Source organism: Phaethon aethereus (assembly GCF_964289735.1).
Source record: "Phaethon aethereus genome assembly, chromosome: 1".
In the NCBI taxonomy this organism is placed as follows: Eukaryota; Metazoa; Chordata; class Aves; order Phaethontiformes; family Phaethontidae; genus Phaethon; species Phaethon aethereus.
The window spans coordinates 133,980,123-134,001,748 of record NC_138575.1 but is presented as its reverse complement, the minus strand read 5'-3'; the positions used below and the strand labels follow the sequence as shown (position 1 = coordinate 134,001,748).

The 21,626-nt window shown below is 40.0% G+C and overlaps 1 protein-coding gene across 1 annotated transcript in view; it reads right to left on the bottom strand.

Annotated features, from left to right (window-relative positions):
• Positions 1 to 21,626, bottom strand: part of SH3KBP1 (SH3 domain containing kinase binding protein 1) — a gene marked incomplete at its 3' end in the record, with an annotated part of 205,045 nt that overhangs the window by 146,465 nt on the left and 36,954 nt on the right. The window contains exon 2 of the mRNA XM_082011118.1: positions 1,127 to 1,250. Coding sequence (XP_081867244.1) covers positions 1,127 to 1,250 — 124 coding nt within the window. The remainder of the gene's footprint in view (positions 1 to 1,126; positions 1,251 to 21,626) is intronic.

Sequence of the window (21,626 nt, the reverse complement as noted above, 5' to 3'; positions counted from 1 at the left end):
TCTCCAGATTCAAGATGACATTGCAAACTCAAAAGACAAAGCTTTCTGAGATCTATTTCCTTTTTTTTTTTCAGAGGACATCACTCTCTGCAAAAGAGGTAGAGGTTACGCCCCCTCACATTTTAAAGGAAGTCATACATTTTGCAGAAATTATTAAATTGTCCTCACTTGCAGTTGCAAACCTTAGGTTTAAGACCTCTAGTCAAACTGCCAGCTCAAATACAATATTCGCTGGTAATACGGAAAAGGAAATTTCCATATGCATAGTCCTAACAGTATAGAAGACATGCCAAAATGGAAATTACATTACAGCAATGATTAATGACAGCAGATTATTCTGTACATGACAGCAAGCAAGAAACTGTCCACTGAATTCTCCAGAATACAGCCCATCTCTTGCACACAGACAATTGTCCTCCCACAAGCAAACAGGAGCATAAACAAAACCTAATGAAAAATCCAGCTTTTATATTGCCAATTTTTTGTTTTGTTCTGATATTTCTGAAAGCAGGACTGGGAGCTAGGGTAAGAAATAGAAGATCTGGAGGCTTTCATTTTAGCGACTCAAAACCATACATAGGAATCTGCACTGGGAGTCAAGCCAGACATGAAGAGCACACATTCCAGTCTGAAACACAAGACAGTGATAGACACTTCTCATGAAACTAATGCGTTAAGCTTTAAGTATTCCACTTTTTTTTTTCTTTTTTTTGGTGAAGTTCTCTGTCAGTAAGTAGTCTCTGTCCCAAATAAGTGAATACGTGAACATGGACTGTCACCACTGTCCAAAAACCTCCACATATGCAAGATGTCTGTTCCTTACTTTAATAAGCTTTAGTAATCTCCTCATACAGCTTTCCTTAATTAAATGTATCTAGGAAGGATTTCTTTAAGAAGAAAGCGATGTCTGTGCAAAGTAATGTGGAAATATTAGACATAATACATGCATCCATATGCCAGTCTAAGAGGACAATGAGATGATGATGATGATGATTATTATTATTATTCCTGCTATGCCTTTATAGTTAAATAGACGCTAGCTTCATTTCTAGAAACAAGGAAGGTTTACACTTTGTTCTTTTAAAGGTCTAAATTTAATCTGCATTTAAGCTTCCATATACTATACCTTTTCTGTTGGTTCTAATAATTGTCTCAGACAACAATAAAGGGCTTCCATTGGAAACTTCATTTATAGGCTTCTCTGGTGGTTTGTTGGCAGTATTTTCTTTCTTCATGTCCTTCTTTATTTCCTGCAGAAAAAAAGACAGGTGGAGAGGGAGAAGAAAAAGAAGAAACAGTTTAAAAAAGGTATTACAGAATATTCTAATTATAGAATTATGGAATTAATTCTAATATACTTCTATACACTTCTATACATACACCTCTGCCTGTTCTAATGCTACCTCAAAGACTCTTTGTAAGCTGAAATGACACAAAATGAAAGTAATTTTCAGCAACTCTTCCAACCGATACTATTTTTAATTGTCTAGAGGTCAGTTCCTTATTTATGTGTGAAAATTGTAGGACAGCTTTGCAAATCTCTTACTAAAGATCACCAAAGCTGAAAGGTGGGGGGAAAAAAAGAAAAAAGAAAAAAGACTTCTTAGTTTATCCATCCATTAGTTGTACATTTGACGCACAGGGCAGAACAGAGTGCAGTGTTCCTGATGCAAAGGCAGCTAAGTCTGCTTCCCCTCTGTTGAGAAGCCCAACAAAACAACAACCATAGCAGGAAGAAAAATATTAACAAGGAAAATATGACAAATGTTACCATAATTGGCAGAAACATATAGAGAGCTTGCTGTCAGAGCCGTTGCTAACACTAGCACATTTTGCAGCTGACTACCTTTTAAGGTGATCAACTTCTTTGTCAGCACACAGAGAAAATATCTATGGTGGAGTTCCATGAAAGCAAAACCCACAGCAAACAGCTTCCCAAGACTTCACAGTTAGTGCTTGAGAAGATGCACAATACCTCCCTATAAGTTTCTTAGGCAGACTGTAATGGCCTGACTGCTTCGTTGTCTAGACCGACTTTGCCAAAGCATCCAAAATATCATAGCCTTTCACGTATCTTATCTTGAAACACCACTGAGGCAGACAAACAGCATTACCTCCACTTTATAGACACGTAACTGACACACTAAAGCGGCTAAACCGTTTGCTTATAACCACATACCAAAAAATAAGGTAAAAATAAGTTAAGTTTTGGCTCCAAGCAATGTCATAGCTCAGAACTCCAGTGCCACTCGGGCTGGAAGGGACCTCAGCAGGTCTGTACTCTAGGCTCTGGCTCAAAGCAGGAATACCTCTGGGATCAAACCAGCCTGTTCAAAGCTTTGCCCTGTTGGATCTTGAAAACGTCCAAGGACAGAGACTGCACAACCTCATGAGCAACCTGCTCCACTGCTTGACTGCCCTTATAGTGACAAAATTTTTCCTTATAGCCAGTCTGAAACTCTCTTTTCAAGTTCCGTCTTCTCTCTCCTGTCGTTCCCACCAGGCACCATTGTGAGGGGCCTGGCTCTGTCTTCTGGATAACCTCCTTGTGTGTATTGGAAGGTGCCCCCAAAGCTGTCTCTTCTCCAGGCTGAATAAGTCCACCTCCCTCAGCATCTCCTCACAGGGCACATGCTCCAGCTCCCACAACTACAGAACCTGTTCCAGTCTGTCAATGTCTTTCTTTTATTGGTGGACTCAAAATGGGATGCTGTATTGTGGATGTGGACTAACAAGTGCCATGTAAAGGAGGACTATCCCTTCTCTTAATGTGCAGGCTGTTAATGCAGCCCAGGATGCTTTTGGATGTGTTTGATGCCAGGGTACACAATTGGCTCATGTTCAGCTTGCTGTCCACCAGGACCCATAGGTCCTTTTCAGCAGAGCTGCTCCCAAACCCATCAGGCCCCACCCTGAATGGATGCCAGCAATTCTTCCTTTCCAGGGACAGGAACTGGCATTTCACTTTGCCAGATTTCGTAAGGTTCCTGTCTGGATCCCTCTGAACAGCAGCCCTGACTTCGAGCATGTCAGCTGCCCCACCTCTGATTTGATGTCATCTGCAAATCTGATGAGATCTTCTACATTGAGCAGGCGTCGGGGATGGGTGATGGCTTCGGATAAACTTTCACTAGTAAAAAAGCTCTACCACTCCTCCTCCCTTTCAACTCTCATACATTCACTGCCCTCTTCTACATCCCAGCGTAGTAGCAACCTCCACCATCCCACAGCATTGTTCCATACACAGAAAATACTGTAGATTTTATTCAGGTTGCCAGCACATCAGACATGAACACTAAACCATAGAAAACCAATTTCTATTTGAAGTTTCTGAAGTTGTTATCTGAGAACAGCATCAAGCAAAACAAGAATTTCCAAGTCACTCTCTAGAAGATGCACTTTAAACCTTAATCTCGTAATTGTTTTTTTTTAACCTTCTATGTCCCCAGTCCAGTTGGTATGCCAAAGCTGAACTAACAGCTACACAGTATTAATACAGTCTTCTGTATCTGCACAAGGCATGTATCAGTACTCCATTAAGAGAGATAAAAGTTTTATAAACTACTGCCCACCAAGGGTACAATGAATATTCTATCTAGTGCCATCACACAGGTAAAATAGTATCTAAAATCCAACTCATCACAGTAACCATCGTAACTGAAATAACAAATGTGAATGAGTATGTGTACGAAAGGTGAATGCGTCTGTGTGATAGATGCTACTGTTGTTAGAAGAAGAAATATGTCACACAGTTCTCGTATAAAAGAGAACAACAGGGTAATTAAGAACACTGCATGCATTTAGAAGAATATGTTATATCACTTTTTAAAAAAAATAGACTAGACTAATACATACATTATTCCATGAGCTTTTCTTCACAGCCTTAAAAATTAAAATATATAATAAATGAGTCCACCCAAAGCTTGTTGTACTTTTGCACGTAAGTGACAAATTCATGCTATATTAAAAAACTATCTGCGGTGCAAACAGAATTTGTGAGTCAAAAAGCACTCTCATGTTAACAGGACCATAAGACAACAGCCCACAGAAGACCCCATCTTGCCAGAACTTGCTTCCTGTGTGTCATTAGTGTGTAATTTTCCATTCTTTATGTCAGAATTTAATTAAAACCTCAACTGACAAAATTTGAAAAAACAGTACGATGTTTTTTGTTTTTAAAATCCTATTTGTAATTTCAAAAGTGACAAGAGGATATGGTCTGCTATAAGTGAAAGCAGCGCTGCACCCTCAGGTCTGCAGATGAATGACTCTGGTGCCTTTGCTGCTACTGACAGCTTTTTGAGGAAGCCCTGTTTTGCTCCCGAAAATATTAACAGGAATACAACAAGCCAACTCCCAAACATTGGCATCTGTAGGGTGGGAAGTCTTACATTTCCTTTCTCATCCACTATTCATGGAAAAAAAGCAGACGCATGCCGAGTGTCCACTACACCAAAATTCATATAGAAGGCACAGCACCTTGCAGCCACCAAAATTGTCTAAGGATTGCTTTTTTCCTACCTTTCTAGTACTGGTTTGGGCTACTTTTCATCACTGTTTCCTTTAATGCTCATGAGAAGAGTCATAATTTTTCATAGCTACTGCCCACAGTAACATGACACGTGATCAACCCCAGCAGCATGAAATTACATATCCAGGAGGGAATTGAAAGGAAAAGTGGAGAATTCTCTAAATAGTGAAACAAATCAAGCAAAAGCCAAGCCAGTCCTACTAAGCTACAATCTTATCAGAAACATACTCAGACTTATCAATACCCTATGGAAAGCCTGTATCTAAGCAGCTCAGCACATATTCTGCAGCAGAGAAGTTATGCTAGCTGTAAGCCACCTTTTCAATTCCTGGTCTTAGGCTACGGCACAAGACCTAAAAACATACAACCAAAGCCAAACCAAAGCCTCACACCTTAAGCAGCCTCACCACTGCAGCCTGCAGCAAACATTAGCCCCAATATTACAACCTCTGTCCTCAAGCTTCTCTCCAGTATTTTTTTCTGCCTCTGTGCTGTCTTCTCTTCTATCCTGATCAGCTTTGGAGACCTTAGAATTTTAGGACTTTTCTTCAGCTGTGGCCCAAACAGCGCCAGGACACTGGCCCTGCCCATGACTCTCTCTTTCATTGCTAACACACCTCCTGGTCCACATGGCCCAGCCCTCTCCCATGTGGTGCCTGGGGATGGCTCAGCAAATAACCCAGCACACAGGCTGTGCCCAACAGGCAACATGGAAGAAGCGAGCCTTCCATGAAACAAGGAAGCGAGGAAGGGCGGAAGCTGAGCTATGCCTCTTATCCTCAGGACAAAGAAAGGGGCCCTAGTGCTGTTAAATTCAGAAATATTGACACAGCTTTTTGTATCTATCATCACTCTTACTTGCTATAAAAATATAGGTTATTACTCTGAAATACTATAATGCCCTACTGAAACTGCATTTCTGCTTGAAAAATGGAGTGAAAACAAACACAAACAACTCTGGCCACATAGGTATACCAAGCCAGCTCACTTTATTTTACTGCAAAAAAATACACCGAACATAACTATCTTGCATATTTGGTAAATGATGCAACTACAATGGCTCTAAAAGCTTGGTGCTCCATTCATAATAATTATAGAAATCTCTCTACATAACCCACTCATTCTAGATACTCATGGAGCAGAAGCCTACCACATGAGGGAAGAGTAGGCAGATGAGCTTCCAAACTCATGTGTACCAAGGCTTTTGGCAACTTTCTCCAGCAAATGACAAAATCCATTTCTGGTTCTGGTTTCAAGTTGAAGTTTGTAGATATTACTTCTTTTAAAGAATAAACTCTATGTATACAAAGAAGTAAAAAGCAAACTTTCACTCAGGACAGGTGGGAGTTTGGAAGTCCACAGTCTGCCATGAGCAGTTCAAGAACAGCTGAATTTAAATGCTAACAGAGGATGAATAGAATCTAGTTGTGAGCTCAAGGACTGATGTTTCTTGAAGAAGGAACTTATGTATAAAAAAAGAAGAAACAAGAAAGGTAAGAGACTTTACTGTATTATACTGCTCTAAAATACTGGGAAAAAAACAACCTAAAACTAGCTGTCTGACCAGCAAGGACTTCAGTGTACCTCCTGACTAGGATTCTTGCACAGGTTTCTGGTGGTATTCCAACTACAGCAACTACTACTACTCACACCCTGATTAGATACAAGAACCAGTCACTGTGGGCCAACCTGCCCTTGAGTGGGACAAGGGGGGCTGGACAGGTACTGTGGGACATCTGTGACGTGCTGAGTCTTCCTCAGGACAGAGTGTGAGCACCTTTGCTAGGAATCTCTGTGGTCAGACCAGACTCAACAACCTAGAGAGCCCTTTCCAGAACCAAGTTCACAAGACAAATGTCCATGGAGAGCCCCACACAAACCCTCAAGAGAAAGGGCTGAAAGGGATCCCGAGTGCAGCACTTGGCTCTTCACCCCACCACAAGCATCTCGCCCACTCCTCCAATACTGAGATGTTTCTGCAGAATGAGCAGCTGTCTCACTCACACGGCCTACCTGCAGAGAGGCAGGCTTTCACAGTGCTAACAGCTTCAAAAATATCTCTAAACCTCACCTTTGGTACTATTTGATATTTGATTTTGGGGCAGTGCCCAGTATAAATTTCATGGGTCAAAATGCTGCATTTTATCCTAGCCCACACAAAAATAATTGCAGGTCATTAGCAGATCATTTTCAAGAGGCTATGCTTTGGGAACGCAGCCCTTAATGACCTCACACTTTAACCACTAAATCTAAACCAGGCCCTCCTGATGCCACAAATTTTAAGACAGCTTCCACCTCCTGTGTATGTGGGTTTCATAGTGATCCCAAGACGGTAAGTAGTTCTTACTGGGAAGAGGCATTCTCAATCTGAGAAATTCTGAAAAAAGTCACTGTGAACGTCAAAACTGAACTTTAACTGATTTGATGAAATATTACAATTTCAATGAATGAATGTAAACATATATTTTAGGGTACTCTAAAGGCCCTTACATTTTGTATGCCCTTTTAGTATCTAAAAAAATTATTATTTTTTGTTGTAACTAGGCTTCAACCACACTGCATAGATGACAAGACCTAGCTTTGTTTTCAGAATTTCATCATTCATGACCTTTGAAGGAAAAAGTCTATTCTATCTGTGTGTCTACATGATGAAGTTTCCACTCATCTATCAAGAAGCTTCCTTTAATTTATAGCAAATGCTTGAATTAGGTCAGCCACAAAAGTTACAGTTAGTATCTGTTACCAAGTCTGAAGGAAAGTACAAGAACTTCTGCCATTTTCACTACACCGAAGTTTCAATTTTTTTTACTTTAGCAGTTCTGACCTTTACAGGAAACTCAGCTGAAAACATTTGAGGAAATTGCTGCAACCCTTTCCATGACTGTAAATGCAATGAAATGCTATTCTGTGCTGCTGCAGGTATGAAATGCTCCAGCCAACACTTCATTCCTCACAGGGAGCCATGAAAAATTATGAGAAAAATCACTGTTAGACTACAAGGTGATTTACCTATGGCTTCCATGTGCAAAGGGAAAAACAGTTCTTGCATACTGGAAGCAAGAGGTTTAATCAAAATCAAAGCTTTTTGAAAACAAGACACACGCACACAAGAGTTAAGAGCTGAGAAATAATGAGGCTTTCACAGTTCAAAAATCTACAGCCTGTACGTTGCTTGAAGCCAAATACGGGAGCAGGAATAAGAACCCAGAATCATATGCAGCCGGGAGGAAACCATGCAACACATCTGAATTATCAAAAGATGACAATGGAAATGTCAGGAGCGCTTTGACCCCACAGAGATACAGAATGCTTTTCCTTTAATCTCTTTTCTCAAAAACCATACTTTACATTTCAAGAGACAACTGCCACCACGATTTCCTGTAAACAATGTCTGCAACTTCAAACAATCTATGAATTCAATTACCCATTTATATGAAAACCTCAAAATACAACTCTGCTGCATAGTACATCAATGCAATATTTAGTCCTCCTGAGTCATTTCCTGTGACATTTTCACTAAAACTAGTTAAGAGTTATTGAAAAATTATAAATGTGGTTAGATATAAATGCAACTCTGACATTGTCAAGACTCCTGTAGTTCTACTATGAAATAAACATGTATGGCAGCAAGGTTGGAACAAACCTTCCCAGCAACTGAAGTAGCATCAACGTGAAAATTATTTTCAACCAGAAAGATGGTGGCAGCACTAAAATCCAGTATGCCTTCATGGCACTAGCCTTAAACTCCATGAAAAGCAAAATGACAATGTTTCAGAGACAATACAGAAACCACCTAGCTTTTATTTTCCTGGCTTCTGCATCACTTGAGATTCACTGGTCTTTGGCTTCTCCTTTCTAGGGCAATTACCAGCCCCAAGACACAGAGGCAGAACATGGGACCTTCAGGCACCATGATCAAGACCGAGATCGCCCCATTAGCTAGTCATGACAGGAGACACTGAGCAGTGGCTCTGTCAGCAAGCAGGGCGGGAAGGACAGCTCGGAGAGCGCGCTTCCCCAGCAGTGTCCCTCAGCTGCACAGATCCCATACTGCCATTGCACACATCGTCTGAGCTCAGGGCAAAAGTTATGTTCTTCTTTCACTACAGCAGGATTCCACATCCTCTCTCCTCTTTCACTATCAGCTTATCCCAAGTTTATAGCAGACATGTTCCCAACTGCCTGTCAGGCATGTGACGCAATCTTTGAAAAAAATAGGGTTACAGTTCATGAGCCTCCTGGTTTGTGCTAGTACCGCGTAGTTCTAGGGTTCTTTCTAAAACATAGCTCTCAAAGAGATCTTTGGCTTCTGTATCTAACCTTCAGAATCAAGTCTATTTCTGTGGCTCACATGACTTCGATCTGATTTACGGCCTGACAGAGAAATGCAGAAGGAAGCACTTAAGGATAAAGGCTCTGATGTGCCTTACCCCCCTTTTTTTTCCTGTTGTGTCACATAAAAAAGATGCAAACTTCTGTTTTGCTCTCTCCCAGTGCAAATAAACTCTTGAATGCCATGCACGTGCAGTAGGAAGTGCTGCTTGCATGGCTGGTCGGGTAAGCCCGCGGCGCTGCCCTTGCTCCTCAGATGGAAGGCCTGATGAGCACCGCAATGTTTCCTGTCAGGACGCTGCTCAGCTATTTATGGTACACCTCTAGAACCTAGCCTCCACGATCTTAAATTCATTACATAGCCGTAATTAAAGGTTTCAACAGCCCATCTGTCATGTGCATTGTTCTGTCAGCACCTAAATATTAATTTTATTAGTAAACTTTACTTAATATAGAGACAATACCTCAAACATTTGGGACAATATATTGGGTCACATGAAAACATACACATAAAAAATGAATGGTTTGGATTTAGTGCAAACTTGCTACAAACAAAATTACTACAAAATGACAAAACAACTATTGTCATAAAATAAAATTAACTCCTACATCCAGTGTCTTCTATATTAACTGCAAAAATACTGTGCCACTGGAGGCTCCTGCTTAAACTGCTGGTAACTTCTCTGTGGTGATATCCATGTCCGAACATTCCCTGTTTACCGCAGCCGGAGATGCCCATGCTAGGATGCCCTCCCTGCCACAGCTCTAAGAAGGCCACACTCTGCCTGTACTCCTCTGTTCCTCTGCTACACACCAATGCCCAGAATGCTACAGCAAACTGAAGCTCCTCTTTTAAAGAATCTCCAAGTTCTTCCTTTTTGATACAGCTTTGTTACGTCCTCTGTACATCCTACTGATAACCAAAGGTCTCCTGGATAGGATATGCACTCTTGCATATGTAGAAAGCCTTGTGCTTTTAGAAAGCTGAGTGCATCTTTTATCATAAAATTAACAAAATTCTCAGATTTGTTAAGTCTTATGCAATCTTTCAGCTCTGGTTTTATATGAACATGAGTGTGTTTTCCTGAGTTCATTCAGGTCAAGAAAATCTCCTCTTTACATGCCCTTAGCCTCAGACTTCATTCTTCAGTTCAAAAGGAGACAGCTCATATTCACCTATATCATTTAGGTTTTTTTAAATCACCAAAAGAGGAAAGAAAAGAATAAAATAAAGGGGAAAGGAAAAAAAAAAGATATTAGGAGAAACAGCAAGGAATGTAACAGTAAAAAAAGTGGGAAGCACATTTTAAAAAATGCATACCAAATATACAACACCAATTGTCCCAGAGAAAGTCAGGAGGAAAAAAGAATACACCCTCTGCTCGTTGCAGTTTGGATTTTGGAGATGTGCTTGGCTACAGCAGTGATTAGCTTCGCTATCACCAGGACAAGCAATTCATTACATCTTAATGCACTTAACGGACCAAGGCTGAAAATTATAATTAGAACAATAAAAAAAGGCAAGTAAGAAAAAGATGCTATGCTGGGTGCTGGATGCCATTCCAAGCCACTCAATTCATCCTGACCTCAACACTGGCATGCTGAGGAGGGGCGAGTGGTCCAGGCGTGATGCTCTGTTCCTGATCTCCTCTCTAGCAGGTACTCTAACAGCACCTATGGATCCCAGACCATGGTGGCAGAAAAATGACAGTACCTCTCTCTAAGATGTTACAATCTAGGTGTAAGAAAGAGTATAACTGATTAACAGAAACAGCAGATGGCAGGACGCGTGAAGCAGAAGTGATCAGCATGGGCCAGGTGCATAAGCACTTACCAGCATTTGGTAAGTGCTGTGACAAGACACCTTTAAGGAAGTCTTTGAAAGATAGCACGTGAGTTCTTTATGTGCAGCTTCCCTAGGTAAGTGAGAAGTAGAAAAGCAGAAGCTTGTTACAAATTTATTAAAGAAGTGGGGAAAACGGAACTTGTCACCAGAACGAGGGCACATAGTCCCACCACCCGTGTACGAGGCACTGGGGAGATGGTAACCCAAAGACTCTAAAAATTGAAGTGGACAAACTGCAGAGCTGATACAGACTTCGCATTTCTGCAACCTTACAGAGAATCACAAGACAAGAAATTGTATGGCTGCAGCAGGTTTCGTAACCTGCAAGTGAGCTGCAAGTGACCTCCTTATTTCATAGTCCCACCAAGTTGTCTGCTAGCAGCCACCAGTGAACCCTGCAGCACACCCTCCTCTCCCCAGTTTTAATGTGGCACTGAGGATTTGTTCTGCATTACATATTTAGCAATGTATGTGAGTAGTGCGGTTCAGGGCGTGAGGCACTGCTGCAGCAGGGATTATAATGGGGAAGATGCTTGGCAAACAGCCTCTTTAACTGGTGCCATCCTCTTCCTCTCTCACCTCCATAACCTTCATGATAATAGATGGCCAGCCGGGCTTTCATCAGTTGGACCTCCTGCCTTTCACCTGTGTTTGGCAACAGCACAGTACAGTCTGTATGTGCTTCAGCTGCCCGATGGGTCTCAACACATGTACACACACACGCATCTGTGCAGGTGCTTAGAAACACATGCACACTCCCTGCATCTGTGAGGGTGCGGCGAGGTACTGCGGGGAGGCACAAAAGGTGCTTCTCAGCCAGCTTCCCCTCAGTCCAGCTCCAGCAGTGAAACTATTCAAGCATTTTCGCTTTTTAACAGACTTAAGTTATAATAATATTTTTCAAAGTATTATTACTTTGCTCAAAAGTGCAATGTCATTCCTCATTTCTTTGAGCAGAGTGGGATACGCCAGAATGTTAATAGTTTCCCCCCACAGGCACCTGACATATTAAAAAGGTCTAGCTGTAACGGACTACAGTTTTAGAGGGTGATGAATGGATATTTTGTGTAGTAGAAATATTTCTGCTGTCAGTATAAAAACCCTGTGTGTATTACCATGTAAAGCAAAGTTGGTAAGATATACAAGAAACTCCTTGAATCCATGAATTTCCAGGGTTGTATCTTTGCTCCTTCTCACAACCATACAATTTGAAGTAGATGACAAATACAGAAAAGGAGACAATGTACATTTTTAGAAAAAAGCAATGAGAGACTATCACAAATTGTGTTTAGATAACCAGATAAACTATCTCTATGACACAGACAGGTTCAGAGAGACTAAGTAGCACAAATCCTTTATGCAGAATCCTATCACACACCAGATGATCCTTAACAGCAGGATTTTCTAATAAGAACATTAACTGACTCATTCAGTGCCTCGCATTCTCTGCTTAAAATCATGTGGAAGAATTTTTTTATGAAAGGATTTATCTTCTCTAAATGACATGTTGGTACAGATAAAAAGAAACAAAACAAATTCAAAACTAAAAAACCCTGAATGAAAGTCACTGTGCTAAAAAATACAGCTGCATAGTGTTTCAAAATTTTCATTTCAACCACACGTAAAAAAAACCTGGTAATGGTTCAAACAGACATTTTTCCTTCCAATTAACCAGTCAGGAAAAATTATACAAATTCCTACAGAATTCTTTAATCGCATAATTCTACATTACTGAATGATGAACTCTGCCGTAAAAAGGTTTCAGCAAATTATGTAGATTGCTATTGTTCTTTGATAGACCTGTCTTCAAACACGTGCTACTCTATCAACCCAATCAACAGTAATCAACCCAACTACTCCACCCTCTAGAGCATACAGCTATAAAGGTTATGCAGAGAAGTCCATCAAACCCACAAAGACAGGGCAAGCGTTGTGTAATTCCACTGCACGTAAAATTAAAATTGAGATTCCTGAAGAAGCATTGGTATTTTAAAAGAGTCTCCTCAGACAAGCCAAGACTTATTTCAAGAAGAAAAAGGGGCTCATAAAAACATTTATCTGGAAAGATGTTTACAGTGCTAGAGGATTTTTAGGGTTTTGTTTGTTTGTGTAACCAGTTGTATGAAAGCTAGCAGGCATTAATGAAGTAAGATCCTGGATTAAATCAGGGTTAATGAGATCAGGAGTAGACACATCATTATTCAAATCACACACCATGTGAACAGTATGTGCTGCCTGACTTGTAAATCAGAGATTAGAATTTAACACTCTTCTTTCTGCAGTCTGACAGTTTTGGGCTAGAGGTCTCTTCATAAATATTGCTGGCATCCACCTGCCACAGCTTCACAAGAGAACGTACTACGATTCCAGTTTTTCCTGGCGCTAAGCACCAACAATTTCAAGAAGGAACTGATGGCAGAGGCAGTTCCTCAGCGCTTCTGACAGCCACATTCCTTAAGTCTTACAACCCTTGCAGCTGTCAAGCAAAATTCGTTATTTAATTATTCTCCTTCTTAATCTGAACTTGCTTCCTGCAAACATTACAGCAGGTACAGGTCAATTCATGTGAGTTTGGAATGGGGCCATACACCTTGTGGATTCCTTTTTGTGTAGTACAGGCTTCCGAGTTCCAGCATGTTGCTGATACGCTCATCTCCAGTGGTGTTTCTCTTTCCAGTATGTCTGGTACACAAAAGTTTACTGCAAAAATCAAGGAGGTCCTTTTTTAGAAAAAAAATAGAGATGAAACTGAAAAGATTCAGAGCAGGAGTTTTAATAATCCCCATTAGAAGACATCCCGGAACCATGGAAATGCCTTTCTAAAAAGTAGGTCACATGTTTCTTTGGAGGTATTAGACTTAATCCTAAAGACTTGATATTTAGAAAAGTTAGTCCTATTCATAAAGTCTTTAAGAGCTGGGAAAAATGACCCAAACCTTAAACAACAGGTCTCAAAAATTCGCTGGCTGACATGGAGAAATGCAGCAGCTGTCCTCTACGCTTCAGACGACTTTCTCTTAGTAGAGTGGAGGTCTTCGGGCAAAGCTTTTTGTGATAGAAACTCTAGGCCCTTCACGTGTTCTATTTGCTCTTTTATAGCTGTGAAAAAGGAACAGGCAGGCAAAAGAAGATGGATGGGTCTATCTATTCAAGCAGAACAGCCTTCTATATTTTGGTCTTATGCAAGAGAAAAGAGGTATAAATAATGCAAACAGTAGAAATCACCATGCTCAACACTGATCCTCAACAGTGAAGAGTGTTGCTCAAGAATAAAAGAGGCATGATAAGTATTATAACTGCCTGAGAGAGTTTGATATGCCATCGGTATTTGTAGGAGAGGTGCAGCCTAGCATCTCAGATGGGAGAAGATTTGGTGATCACGATCCTCACCTCAAATTACTCAATCTCACAATTACTCAGTGTTTGCAAAAGAGATTGGCATGTTAACTTTGAAGTAATGCATCATACTGAAACTACCTTTGCAGTTTCTCAACCTAGTGTTTATTCAGCCAGCATGAAACTTTAAACAAACTTTCACAGATATCAGAGCCATACAGACTCATTGGCTTGTATTAAAAGAAAAAAAAAGTAGAGGACATATTATGGTCAAGTCCACATGACAAAAACTGATGTGTATCTGCCTAGCACACTCAGCAGGATTCCTGTTTACAGATAAGAAGAGTTGCAGCAGAAAGTGTGATCTTTGTTTGGATAAGTCTCCTTCCAAGCAGAGCATGCCATTTTATGGTGTTTCCCAATGTGACATGAAATACCAGTATGCATGAGGCTCACTGTTATTAAAACTCCAGAGTTATAAATAAGACAGAGGTGAAAGAAAAGTCATAATTATATAGTTCTTCTGAGGGGAAAGGAAAGTTTGAAGATGAGAGTTAAAAGAAAGCAAGCAGACAGCAAATGCATAGGAGTCATCAAGGATGGAGAAATGGTGCAGTCTGGCCATATATAAAGATATATTGGAACTCCAGGACTGACTCTGAATCTGCTTGCCTTGTTGAGCACCACTGAATAATGATGCAAACTGACTCAAGAAGCCGAAACATGAACATTCAGCAGCCACAAGCGCCTACAGAAATTGCCTTTAAGTATTTTTTAATATAAAAACTTAATACATAACTTTTTTACATTGAAACAAGAATCAAGAGGGAAAAGTTGCATATGCTGTATTTGAAAGGAAGACCTATCTGCACATCTAAGCATTAGCAATTCTTTTTAATCGGGCTTTTTGCTGATCAGCTTAAAAAGAAAGGAACAATTAATTTTAGAACAGCTGATACACTTCTAGGTCTAAGAGAGCTGTAGGCTGAGGGAAAATACTGAGTGTTATTCCTATGTGTTAAAGAGGGCTTACCTACATTTCAGGTAAAGACTTTAGTCTTTAGTAACTTTAACTATGAAACTGCTATGTCTCCAATTATATATAGATGCAGAACTGTGCCTTGAAATTCTGCTAAACATCAGCTTGCACAACTCTCAGGAAGACAGCAAAAATGACAATACATGACTTCTTAGCTTTTGTTCCTCTACAGCAGCTTACCTTGAAAATAGCTCTCTGCTGTAAAAGATAAATGTGTGCGCATACAAAACACAAACCAGAGAAAATTTAGCCATCAGAAAAATCACTGGGTAATTAATACAAATGCAAACATCTCTTGGAAAAAATAGGGGGGAATTTCATTTAGCAGAAGAGAGTATCTCTCTTTTTTTGTGACAAAGATTGAGCTCAAGAAGTTGCAGGCAAAGCTGAGCAGTTTTCTTGCAGGCAATTCACAAGAGGATCCTCTACCCATCCTGTCCCTGAACTGTGTTTCTTACTGAAAAGGCAAAAACTAACACTCCTCCTCCCAGCTACTCTGACAGCTTCTAGAAATTACAGGATAACCTAGACATATTTAGATTTAAACTCCTTGACTGCAAACTGCTTCAAGTTAAGCTGTAGTTTGCTTTTTTAACCTTTAAAATATTAACTTTGACACATCAGAGCAAAAACCACTTGCTTCCTTTGTTTCCATTGGGAGCCCTTCCTGACACTCCAGGTCAAGAAGCATTCTTTATGCACGTAGTCCTACTGATTTTAACAGGCCTCATCGTGCAGTGAAATTTTTAGGCATTTTAAGTGAGGATAACTTCCTCTGCCCCTTGGAAACAACACAAAACCTAGCAAATACTCAGTCTTCTGAGTAATAATGAAGAAAATGTGGCTGGCTATTGACAAGCCATAGCAAAAATCACCCAATCACACTATATAAAGATTAATGAAAATACAGAATCACTGGCATTTGAAGATGTAGCTGTTATATGCCACGAAACCACCTCCCTCACTGTCCCTCTCTGCCAGCTGTATCTGGAGATAACGGGCGGATACTAAGTACTTGGATGTAAATACTCTCCAGAGGCTGTATTAACATTTATTAAACATTCAAGCATTTGAAACAAACACACACAAAACCGACTTAATTTTGATGGCCCATTAAAACTTATCTGATTAGAAAAAAAATAGGAAGGAGCAAATATATATGCTACAAATGTTGTAATAGCCACTTCAAATTACAATTCATATTCAGTATATCACTCATAACTTTGAGCTGTATGGTTCCAATTCTTCCTATACGGGAAACTACAAAGAAAAGAAAAAAACTCATTTATTTGTGGAAGAGGGCCCTGAAAGAACATCACCAGTAAAAGAAACTGAACATGTTGTGGTTTAAGATATCTGTACTGAATAAGCTGTATCTAAAAGCCCATTCCTCAGGAAAAACATGACCTGAAACCTGTCAGCACTTCTTACACCGTGAATGCACTGCCTCTCTCCCTCTGTGATCCAGGCTAGATGGGGCAGTACTGAAAAATTGAAAAGTTATCTAGAAGAACTTGCACAGTAGTAGTTTAAAGACAAACAAATGAACGAAAAACCAAACAACAACAAAACATAGGTGTGCTCTACTGTAACAGTATACTTGTAACCACAAAACAACTAACTGACAACTTCAGGAAAGTAATTAACCACTCTAGGCAAGGCCTGTGATGGACACGTCCCAGAATTTATAGGAGTGGGGGACTTGGCACACAGATCTCCGAAAAGGAAACAGGGATAAATACACATCATCCTACACTGAAAAGCATAAAAGGAGAAGCGATCCCTTTCAATCCCAATATAAGACTGGGAAGAAACAAGGCCTGTTGAGGATGTCCTACTAGAGAAAGAGCAACATGGGTGCAGAGCAAGCAAGCAGGGACAATTAGATCCAAGGGCCTGGCAAGAAGCTTGAAGTCCACAGCTGAAGGGAGACACCACACAGAGCTGGGGAGATGGACAGGCAGTCGTAAGCTGGTGCTACACAAACTTGTTTGGATGTGTCTGCACTGTAACCTACAAGTGCTCGGGTGCAAAGGTGACATTCACTAACCTATAAGTGGTGGTAAATGTAGGGATGTGAAAGGCAGGCAATATCTCGGTAGATCTGTAGGGATGGTGGCCTGTGTACACCTGTTAGTGATGAAAATAAACTTAGGCATGCTGTAGCCAGTACCCATTTAAGGAGATGAAACTCATACGTGCCTATTAACAGTATGTCAACTCAGCCTCCAGTCCTTTAAAGAGAATTGGCTGAGCCTACATTTTGCTGCTGGCCACTTTTCATATGTCTTCTGTCCCTCCACCACCTAAGTTTTGCAGAGTCAGTGACTGCTTCATTGAGTTTGTAAGTATTTACAGGTATTTTCAGACCTTGGCATTTTCAACACTTATTTCATTATCTGCCATCTATGCTGGAAAAGAGTTTGCTTGCTTTGGATTTCATTTTTTCTGGAGTACTGAGCAGGGTGTGGACAGTGACAAGAGTCACAGGAGCCCATTGAACAGCTGAAGGGCTGGGGCGAGAGCCTTCGTCTATAAAGGGGGCAGGGAAGTAACTGGTATGATCAAACATGTTCCGTACAATCTGCTAGGGCCTGCAATTCTCCCAGCCACAAGAAGCTCCTAAACTAACAATTTGAAAGCACACTAAATCCTTAAAAATCATGTTTATCACTATTAGCTAATATGCCTGTTTATAAAAAACTACCACTGGCTTCCTCAGCTAGATAAGCTTTATCTCACATGCACTGTGGCCAGACCCACTCAAATAAACATGCAATAACTGGAAGAAGCTATAAAAAAGCAAAAAAGAAGCTGGAGTATAATAAGGGTTACACTGGCCAAGTACTGGTCAATTCCATGTTTCCTGAATACTTAAATATTTATTAAATACACACACAGGGCAAAAGGAGTCATGTGGTCTCCATTTATTTACACAGTTACACAAATCCTTGAACAGAACTAAGTATCCCTTAACATTAACATCATTGACAATTTAATGGGAAATCATCCACCATTTGGAAAACAAAGGTGGAACACACAGGTAATCAAAAACAGGATTTCAGCTTCTCCCTCCTCCCACTTTACCACATGGCAGAGTATTTTGTTCTTCTCTCAGGCTCTCCTGTACCTCAAAACACTGTCTTCCATATGACAGTTTCACTGATCAGCGATGAAAAATAAAGCAGTTCAGTTTTTAGTAACATGAAGTTCCCTCTCACACTTCCAATTTTCTTTTTATTCAAAGTTATTTACAAGATTTGTAATATATGCAATTCTCAAGGAACTCCTATGTATCTACTTATTTGTCTTAGTTTGTCTCTGAAGTTCTTCTATTCAGAATTTAAACTTCACAAGTCATTTTCTATACAAAGATGCTTCTAAGGCCAGAAAATAAGACTGTCTTTCATTTAGCTACTCAGGTTTTCTGGTAGATCAGCAGCACCTCAAAATATTTACCCAGATTTCTGAAGTGCACAAGAAAAACTGGAAAAATCACACTATTCCTCTTTCATGAAATCATAACCCTGGCCTTGTCTTCAGATATTTATTTCCATTCACTCAAAATTTGTGGCAGTTGGCCACAAATTACACTTTTCAACTAAGTATTATAAAAACATTTCTAAACTTGGTTCAGTAAGAATCTTCAGTCAAATACTTTTACAGCCCTTCAAAATTTATAGCACATTTTTAAGACAAGGGAGAAAATTCTATTAAATCCCAAGAATTATCCTAACTGTATTTGTCTTGCATTTTTAATTCACACACACACATATCTCATAGGCAACAAGGTTAACGGAACAAAACCAGAGGAAATTAGAATCAATCTTCACCGTGCATTACAGAACATCAGCAATTTTTAACTACCCTCTGGAGAGCACAGCTAAATTTCACCTCCAATCTCTTCTCCTATGACATTTTTTAAACATCTTTCCCTATTTTAACAACATGAGATGTCCAAAAGCAAAGATGCCCTGAAGAATATTTTGATCCAAAACATTTTCCAGACTCCACTGTTCTACAGTGAATACTGTTTTAGGAAATTATTTTGTAGAAATGAATACCAAAACTGTATAACTGTTCAGTGTATTAAATAACAAAAAATCTAAATTGCCACAGTATATCCAGAACCCTTTTGAGAACGTGTAAGGCAAGACAGTAGTCAACTGACATTCATTTACACTCCATTTCATTTTGTAAGCTTTATTTCATAAATCTAATCTTTCCCAATTAAGTGGATGTTTTAATTCAATTATTTAAACAAAGAACACTCTGATTCTTTCAATCCTATTCCTCAGTCACTGCTTGAATGGGTGTCTGTTGGATACATTAGAAAATTAACATCATCTGAAAGTGACCAGTAGAAATTCTCTCTAAATGGACTGTAAGAAAAAGCTGGGAAACCTAGCTAAGCCATGAAACTTGTGAAAGTTGCCCAGATTTTCTCACATCTTTTTCTTGAAAAAGCTATCCCATTTCAATGCTATAAAATATGGAAGTGGTTATTTAGATTTGAACATGTTGAACTCAGTTCCATGCTTGTGTGATCCGGTCTGAGGCAGAAATAGCAACACTGATATCACAAGCATCACCTGCAACTCCAACCAGGCAGTGACAACAGTCAGTGCCTGGCTGAAGGAGTTGAGCAGTCTTCTGTTTGCAGGGCAAAGAGCAACGACACAACTGAGTTTAACAGTAGCATGAAAAACTTCTTGGTAGTTCTCATCTTGTCACTTTACATAGGAAAAGTGAGATTTATGTATTTCATAGGACTTTCATAGCAGAAAAAGCACATTAGATCTATTCAAAGGAAGCAAAGCCAGAGTTGCACCACGCAGGTGTTAGAGGAACAACAAAACAAAACCCAACAGCACGTGTATCTGACCACAGCCAGATGTCACTTTTGCCTGTGGCAGTGGTGTTACCTTTAAGAACATAATATCATCAAATCATTATCTTTATAACCTTTTATGCTGGATGTGTACGCTGCTGAAACACTGACTCTCAGGAAGGCAAGCACTAAAACCACGAGACACTTTTTTACTATTGGCATTGCATACAGACTGTCAACAACAAAAAAAAAGCCTCAAGAACTGAGATACAGGTTTGAAGATGAAGGTTTTATTCACAATACATCCATATCAAGGTGATGAACATTTCTAAAGCAGATTTTTGTCATGAACAGCTTGAAATTATGAGCTCAAAGATATCAGATCCAGCTCCAAGCTTGTACATAATCAAACCTTACTTTCTACCCATCCCATTTGCTTGGGGGCAGAAGAAAAGCCCATTCTGCAATTCTCCTTTTAGTGCCAGATGCACTAAAGGGAGAGAAGTCAGCTCTGCTAGGCTAACTGGGCAGCCATCAAAGCCCAGGTTTGGTTAAGATGCAAAAAAAGCAGAGGAATCCTCAAACGGGGTGAAGCAGGGCATAGGAATGGAGATAAATGAGGGGAAAAAAGAAAACTTGGCAATATGCAGTGCAGGTAAGGAACCCTTCAATGTAAACGTATTCTGTCTTCCCACACAGGACTTTGCCTTCCACCCTCTGAAACCATAGAGGCTACCTGGTAAGAAAATAAAAACCATCCTGTTTGTTTTTAAAAGGAAATACATATGCTGAATTAGATCCAAAACCTAATGCAAATGTCTGAGATTCAAGTCTAGCAGACTGGGAAGAAAGCCTCCGAACACCATACCATTTGTACAAGGCAGTATCCGCCTTGTATCCAATGGAGCCTGGTCAGCTTTTGCCCTGCTATGTTGACATACTCTTTTGTAAATTCACAGGTAGACTAACTATGCCAGAAAGCTTCCAGAGAGGCTGGTGATTGGGACAGGCTGCAAACCAGCCTTTCTGACTTTCCTTAGACTACAGCAGAGTCCTGTAAACACCCTTGTAACAGCCCCTTTCCAGCCAGTAAGTACGCATTACAACAATAAGAGGCTGTGCTGGTGAAAGGGAAAGAAATACAAACCCTACAATAACAGGCATGTTGAAAATGGTCTTGCAAACAAGTTTCACCTAATTATATATGGTACTTGAGAAGAAAAAGCAAAAGAGTTTGTCACTGAAACTCACTATTCCTGTAACAACCAAGACCTAAGAGACTGGAAAGTGGGGAAAAGAACTCAATGATAGATGATAATTATGATTAATTGATAAATGATAAACAAACAGGACACGTTGAAAGCAATGATAAACAAACAATGACAAACAAACACAACACACTGAAACGGGGATTAACAATCCAGCAGGTTGGGCATCAGCTCCAGTCAGAGGCTTGGCTGTGGAAAGGGGAGCTCCTTCCCTCTCTCCCTTGAAAATCAAGTCAGTCCACAGATGAGGCTGCTAAATACAAAACGTGCTAACAGAAGTCAGGCAAACCAAGCACTGGGTTTAGAACATCAGGAACACATAAATCAGCAGGCATTGGTAGACTAAAATCCATTGTATTATTTACATGATGAACTCAAGAGTTTTGAGGGAGGAGGGAGTGAATTTGCAAATTATTTATTTTTATAGGTAGATAGATATAAAA